General features: G+C 35.8%; 1 protein-coding gene across 3 annotated transcripts; it reads left to right on the forward strand.

Moving 5' to 3' along the window:
* The first annotated feature begins 639 nt into the window (after positions 1-639).
* On the forward strand, positions 640-7,059 carry LOC132038999 (BTB/POZ domain-containing protein POB1-like). 3 transcript variants are annotated; one of them, XM_059429520.1, is made up of 7 exons: positions 640-862; positions 1,156-1,219; positions 2,518-2,697; positions 3,510-3,634; positions 3,719-3,782; positions 5,219-5,498; positions 5,909-7,059. In XM_059429520.1, the coding sequence occupies exons 1-7, from the start codon at positions 707-709 to the stop codon at positions 6,720-6,722; spliced, it is 1,683 nt and encodes a 560-aa protein (XP_059285503.1). In that variant the 5' UTR covers positions 640-706; the 3' UTR covers positions 6,723-7,059. The 3 variants fall into 3 exon arrangements, with proteins under 3 accessions (XP_059285503.1, XP_059285505.1, XP_059285504.1); XM_059429522.1 differs by having other exon boundaries at positions 2,545-2,697; XM_059429521.1 differs by lacking the exon at positions 1,156-1,219 and having other exon boundaries at positions 640-917.
* The last annotated feature ends 367 nt before the right edge of the window (positions 7,060-7,426 follow it).

Here is a 7,426-nt window from a genome sequence, read left to right on the forward strand (position 1 = left end):
TGCCCCTTGCTTGGACGGTTATTAAGTATTGTTTCATATTGTATTTTTAATATCGTATGATATGTGTATTATTTTGACAAGTATAATTATTTGAATATATTATATATTATAATTTTTTGTGGTTACATTTCTGTCAGACATCAACAATTTGAAGGCTAAATGTATAAGAAAAATAGAGACATGTTCACACCAAATCTGTTGTTACATAATACTTCCTCCGTCTCAATTTATTTGGCATTTTTTGCATTTCGAGGTCAATTTGACTAAAATTTAAAGCTAAATTGGATTAGATTAAAACTCGATATTTTAAGATTAAAATTTATATATTTAAAAACTACATGAAAAGTACTATAAGCTACAACTTTTCTCATATCATTTTGGTGAAAAAATATATATTAAAATGTTGATCAAACTTCATACAATTTGAATCTCAAAAAACGAAAAGTAACACATAAATTAAACAGAGAGAGTAATTATTATGAATTTAAAATACAATACAGTAAAATTTAAATAAAATAGAATGTAGCATACGTAACAAACAACCATCCAAACAAGTAGAGAAAAGGAACAAAGTAGCTAAAAGCAGAAAAATATACAACGTGTACTCATAACTGAACACACCCCTATAATAACAATAATAATATCCTCACAAACTTTTTCTTCTTTAATAATTTGGATTAAAAACTTGAACAGCAACCCAACTATAATGGATTCAGATTTCTCTCCTGGTTACGGGTCGGGTACTGTATCCGATTTCGGGTTCGCTTTTAACGACAGTAATTTCTCTGATCGGATTTTGATGGTTGAGATTGTTCCTGATTCTAAATCCAACGGTGAGGGATGTTGTTGTAGTAGCAGTGTTGTTGATTGGGCCCGTAAACGCAAACGCAGGAGAGAAGAAATCAAGAAAGAAAATGGTATGGTTTTTAAAATCTTTTTTTTTTTTTTTTTGGTAGAAATTTGTTTTTTTGTTGATTTTAATGTGTGTATATTTTTGGTATATAGATGTTCAACTTGCATCCTTTTTGGTGTTTGACTGTACGCGGAGTTTAAAAATTTGTAATCTAAAATAAGTCACAGACATTTGTGTGTCTGTAAATTATCTCAATTAAGGGTAAAATAGAAAGTTTAAAGTTAAATTGTTACTAAATATAGAAATGTGTCATTGATTGGGCTCGGAAATGCAAACACAGGAGAGAAGAAATCAAGAAAGAAAATGGTATGCTTAGCTCTTTTAATTCCACTTAGGGTTTTTAATTTATTTATTTTTGGGTAGAATTTTGGGCATTTCTTGATTTTAATGTGCGTATATTTGGTACTGCCTCTATGGCTCTATTTTAATTTGTTTGTCTTAATTTTTAGTTTGTTTTTTAAAAAAAATTCTCTTTCTTTTTTTTAGCAACGATGTCTTGGGTACATTTGATATATCTTTAGTGTAAGATCAAAAGATTTAAAAGTCTTTTTAACTTTCTTAAACTTTGTGTCGAAGTCAAAACCAATCAAACAAATTGGCACGGAGGGTGTATTTAGATGTTGCCACGAAGTTTAAGAATAAAAGAACTTGTGGTCTAAAACACAAGTCATATATATTTGTTTGACTGTAAATCATCTCATTAAGGGTAAAATAGAAAGTTTAAAGTTAAGCTCTTAATAAATATATAAAGGTGTCATTCTTTTTTGGAGTATCACATAAATTGGGACTGAGGGAGTATTTTTTTATGGTTAATGCATGTGAAAATGGGATTTTACATATCATTCTTTACAAGGAGAAGATGCAAAATTTAGGATTTGAATTTATTTCTCTGTCTTATCTGTTTTTTGTTCTTTTTTTTTTTTGGTTTTAGTTCGGTACTATCTAGGTGGGTCACTCAAATCCTTTGTGAATTTAAGGTTTTTATTTTTTAGAATCTTTGATGAATGATAGACCCTCTTTTACAACTGGTCTTGCAAATGCAACATAAATTACTAACTTTTGGCATCTGATAATTTGGAAATATGGTTGCTTGACCACCAAATACCTAAAAAAACAATGATCTTGTAGTAATTGTCTTGTTATTTTTCAGTCAAAAGTGTGTTTCTGACAAGTTTGGCTGTAACAACATACCCACTGTAATCCCACAAGTGGGGTATGGGGAGGGTGGTGTATACGACTATACGCAGACCTATGTTGCTTGGACTCTCCTAAAATGTAGCCGCAGCCATGTCGGATTCTCCAAAAATGCACTACTTTTGGAGAATCCCACACTCACCCGTCGACATTTCTGAAGAGTCTTATAGACCCTTGGCTGTAAATTTTACTATAATTTTCCGTGTGCCACAAACTTAAGGTTGCCAGCTGTTCAAAATCATACTTAAGTTTGTCAGCTATCAGAGCACGCATTTGAGTTTGTCCCCTTCTTGTAACATTTCTCGTTTCTTCGCTTATCAGAAAACTAACTTAAGTTTGTTATATGCTTTACCATAATTTGTGCTTATTAATTAGTTTCTTCAGATTATTCCCTTTGTTATTCTTTCTAGTGGATGCTCATATCATAAACCTCTCAGATGTGGACGTGCTCACGCAACGTGAGGAGGAGGTTTTGAATTGTAGTATGCTGGACACAGAAGATGTTCTTGCTTATGAGAACCAAGATGAGGAAGTTGTTGCAATGGCTGAGGAACCTCCATCCGGCATTGAGACGACTATAGATCACCCGGGTATCTATGCACTTCCCCGCCATGGACCAAATTATCTTATTTCCGTTATTGTACCGCTATTTCAAGGATTCTAACTGTTTGAACATTAGATCCTGATATATGAGAATCTAAGATATAATCTAACATGGCTATCACTCTTCTAGGCAATAGGTAGAGGCGGACCCACATGGAAGGGTGAGGGGTCACTGGACCCTGTTAACTTCCGAAAAACTTCATTATGCATATGTATACAACCTCGAAAAAGAATCATATATCACCTTAGGCACCCTAAAAAATGAAAGCTGATTAGGGTCACTGTTCCAACACGCTGCTTAAGCTCTTTGCTTGAGTGTTTTGACCTGTGTTCGGATCTCCGTTGCTGCATTCGTTGGCTTTTTTTTAAAAAAAAATAAAAATAGATTCAAATAATGCATATAAACGCGTAGCTAGCGAGTTTTGAACTGGCGACCTCAATATGTAAGTGAGGTTCATGACCATCGGACTAGAGAATGACCTATGTCAATTTTTGTTTCTTAATTCATATTTATTAACTAGTACATCGGTTTTATGTGTCTTTGATAAAATTTCTCGACAAAGCGGTGTCGCATGACACGGATTCTACTAACCCCATCCCCCCCCCCCCACACACACACGTCGTCTTCAAATCCTGGGTCCACCTCTGAATATAGGTGACGTCTTTGTGTGCATAATCTGAAACCTCAATTTTGTTATGACGTAATGGCATGTGAAACCTAAGTTCCTTTATCATTGCATGGTTTTTTGTCTCTTTATCTGTTCTATTCCCTTTGAAACAAGCTTGCGCCATTTTAAAGGTGACGGTGAAGCTTCTAAGAGCACTGACTCGTCAACAAACATGGACTCTTCAACTGCGCTTCGACTTAGAACTATACACATCAGTTCTCCTATTTTGGCCGCAAAGAGTCCATTCTTTTATAAGGTTAGGAGTCTTTAATGCTGTGTTATAGCTTAATCAGGAACTCTTGATTGCTCTTTTTTTGACGTCTTTTTGTTTTCTTCGTAGCTATTCTCCAATGGCATGAAGGAATCAGTGCAGCGGCTTGTTACTGTACAAATCCATGCCTCGGGTTAGTATTAAGATTTTAGTTGTGGTTTTGTATGTTCTGTTTTCATTGTATTGTCCTTTTCCTTAGAAAGTTGTCCTCGTAGAGTAGTACTACTAGAAATCTACTGAAATGCTTGTAGGCTGTATCTTGTTTATATGTACTTCCTCTTCTCTTTACAGACTCTCCACCTCCCCCACATACTATGCACATGATTTGACATTTCAATAGGGGTGGTAGCTGCTATTAGTGTTAGAAAATTGGAATGAATGGATCAGCTTGGGCCACTTATAATCTTACATTTAGTTTCTCTTTAAACAAATTTTCGGTGATCAGGATGTGCAGTTAGAGAGCAATGTGCATCAATCACTTAATGAAAATTGAGGTTTTGGGGCTCATGGGCTGTTTAACGACTAGATAACTGAGCGGCAGTGTGAAAACTGGGGAGACAAAATAGATTTGAACACGTGTGAATTCTTAGAATAGGTTTTGATGAAGGTTTTTCTTATAATACTCCCTCACTTCAATTTATCAAATGTTGTTTGATTGACTTGTAGTTTAAAAAGAAAAACTTTTGACACATGAGTTAAATACATAACATCCCTGAAGTACCAAGTATCTAGTGTTCTTGAAAGCCATGTCAATTCTTAACGGAGTATATCATTAAGGGGAAATTTACTTTATCAAACGAAATCATTAAGGGCTAAGTAGAAATGTTAAAAAGTAAAAAGTTTTCAAATATAGAAAGGTGTCAATCGTTTCTCAACGACCGAACAATGAAAAACATATAAGATGGAAAAATATTTTCATTATCAAAGAGAGAAAAAGATGGGAAAACGTTTTTGTCGAGCGGTTGGAAACTGAAATGTAAATGTGATTATAAACTAGTAATATCATCTCTTGTAAACTATGTAAAATCATGGACAAAGGTTATTTATGTAAAGCATGCTGACTGCTACATTAGAAATATAATATTCTCGAAAAAAGCTACTCAGAGACAGTTTTCACCAAAAATGTGAAAAATCACATTTGAGCAGCCCAAATGTGCACATGATTTATGTTCGACATTTGAACTCCAAACATGGTTCTCCAAAACATGTTACAATACGGGGTCTATATACCTGATAAACCATACTTCAACCAATGTGCTTGTTTGCTGTCCTTAAATGTATCCACAAATTTATCTATCTTGATGACTCATTCTATATATAGAAGAATTGGACACCAGAACAAGAATCATGTCTGATACTCCTAGAAGCATTCGTGTGAGACATTGATTATATACTAATATGTTTGCAAGGTTAATAACATTCTCCAAGAACTACTCTTCCTTTTGCTTTCTAAATATATTTAAAGAAGAATTCTTACGTAGTTACTTTAACTAGTGAACATAGTTTCTTTAATTTGTAATCACAAATTTTCTTCTTTTCACATCTGGATTTCTTACTCTTTTTTCGCAGAAGAAGCTGCCTTCATGGACTTACTATATTTCATGTATTGCAATACTTTACCTACGATAACGCCTACTGCATTGCTTGATGTGCTTATGGCTGCTGACAAATTTGAGGTTGCATCATGCATGAGACACTGCAGCCGTTTACTGCGCAATCTTCCCATGACATGTGAATCAGCTTTGCTCTATTTGGATCTTCCTTCTAGTGTCTTAATTGCTGATGCAGTTCTGCCACTGACAGATGCTGCAAAAGAGTTTCTTGCTGCACGTTTCAAGGATATAACCAAGTAAGAGCTCCTCCAAAATATAGTTTTTCTCATTACTCACTCGGTCTATTGAAATTAAAATTGATTGTTTGGAAATGGAATGTGAAGGAAAGCAAGAGGCTTGTCATCCGTCTCAACTGCCCTCTGTATATTTCCGGATGAGTGTGCCTTTCGCGAACACTTCATTTGACATAGCCTACTTCTGGGGCGTTATGAACTTGCTGTTAACATTTTCCTTTTTGTTCATTACTAGCTAGTGAAATAAAGGACCTCCAATCTACCTATCAATAAAGGGCTTCTTGTATCAGATTTCCGGAATGCTTTCAATTTAACCTATATATCAGGAACTTGTTCACTCCTTAGATATGGTTTTTTGATGGTTTCAGCAGAGATATCTGTCATCTGAGCTTTTATCCTAAATATCTTACCAGGTTCCAAGAAGAGGTATTGAACTTGCCTCTTGCAGGAATTGAGGCTGTCCTCTCCAATGACAATCTTCAGGTTGCTTCGGAGGATGCTGTCTATGACTTTCTGTTGAAGTGGGCTCGTATCCATTACCCAAACTTGGAGGAACGACGTGAAATATTGAGCTCACATCTTTGTCGCCTCATTCGTTTTCCACACATGACATGCAGGAAGCTGAAAAAATTTCTAACTTGCAATGATTTTGATCCTGAACTAGCTTCCAAGGTTGTCATGGATGCTTTATTTTTCAAAGCTGAAGCACCATACCGGCAGCGTTCGCTTGCTGCTGAGGAGGGCAATGCCTCACACCATCTTTTTGTGGAGCGTGCATACAAGTATAGACCAGTTAAAGTTGTTGAGTTTGAAATGCCTCGTCAGCAGTGTATCGTTTACCTAGATTTAAAACGGGAAGAGTGCAATAATCTCTTTCCTACTGGTAGAGTTTACTCGCAGGCTTTCCATTTGGGTGGACAGGGTTTTTTCCTATCAGCTCATTGTAACATGGATCAACAGAGTTCATTCCATTGCTTTGGGTTGTTCTTAGGCATGCAAGAGAAAGGGTCAGTGTCATTTGCGGTGGACTATGAGTTTGCCGCTCGGACAAAGCCAACCGAGGAATATGCGAGCAAGTATAAGGGGAACTACACATTCACCGGTGGCAAGGCCGTTGGCTACAGGAACTTGCTTGGCATGCCTTGGACTGCGTTTATGGCTGAAGGTAGTTTATACTTCATCAATGGAATTCTCCATCTTCGAGCTGAGCTTACTCTCCGACACTGAATGCTTAGGTACTAACAGAAAGCCATTGCTGCTAGGAGGGTCTGGAGAAGATGAGGAATGCTAACTGTAAGATGTTGTCCAGGCAAGGTCTGTTAAAAGGTTTAAATTGTATATACAGGTTAAAGTCCAGTGCCTATGTAGAAACGGTTAAAAGGTTTAAATTGTAGTTACAGGTTAATTTAAGTTCAGTGGCTATGTAGAAATTGTCGTATGGGCTTGTATGTACTGCTGTATGTTACTGAAACTAACAGAATCAGTAGCTCATCTGTTGATATTGCACTTGACTTGTAACTTGCCGGTCCACTTTGAGCTGCGTAATTTAAGTCTCTCAGCAAATCTTTGAATTTTCTTTAGTTACTAACTTGTTTTAGTTAAAAGGAATCGTGGTTCTCTTAAGGTTTATTAGCTAAAAATGATTAAACCCAAATTACTGCCAAATTTTATGTTCAGATGAAATGAAAATGCGTCCCAGGCTGGTTTGATTTAAAATTATTTAGCTAAAAAGAAAAAAATAACGGAAAGGGGCCAAATATAGCCCAGTATTATTGGAAAAGGGCCAAATATACCCCAGTATTATCGGAAAAGGGCCAAATATCGTTATACTTTGGATTCAAATATTCCCTTGTTGTTATACTATTGGTTCAATATATCCCCCTTCAGCCAAAAATTTAAAAATTCGGGCTTCTAATCCTACAGCCCCTAAC

Source organism: Lycium ferocissimum, chromosome 12 (genome assembly GCF_029784015.1).
Source record: "Lycium ferocissimum isolate CSIRO_LF1 chromosome 12, AGI_CSIRO_Lferr_CH_V1, whole genome shotgun sequence".
NCBI classification, from domain to species: domain Eukaryota; kingdom Viridiplantae; phylum Streptophyta; class Magnoliopsida; order Solanales; family Solanaceae; genus Lycium; species Lycium ferocissimum.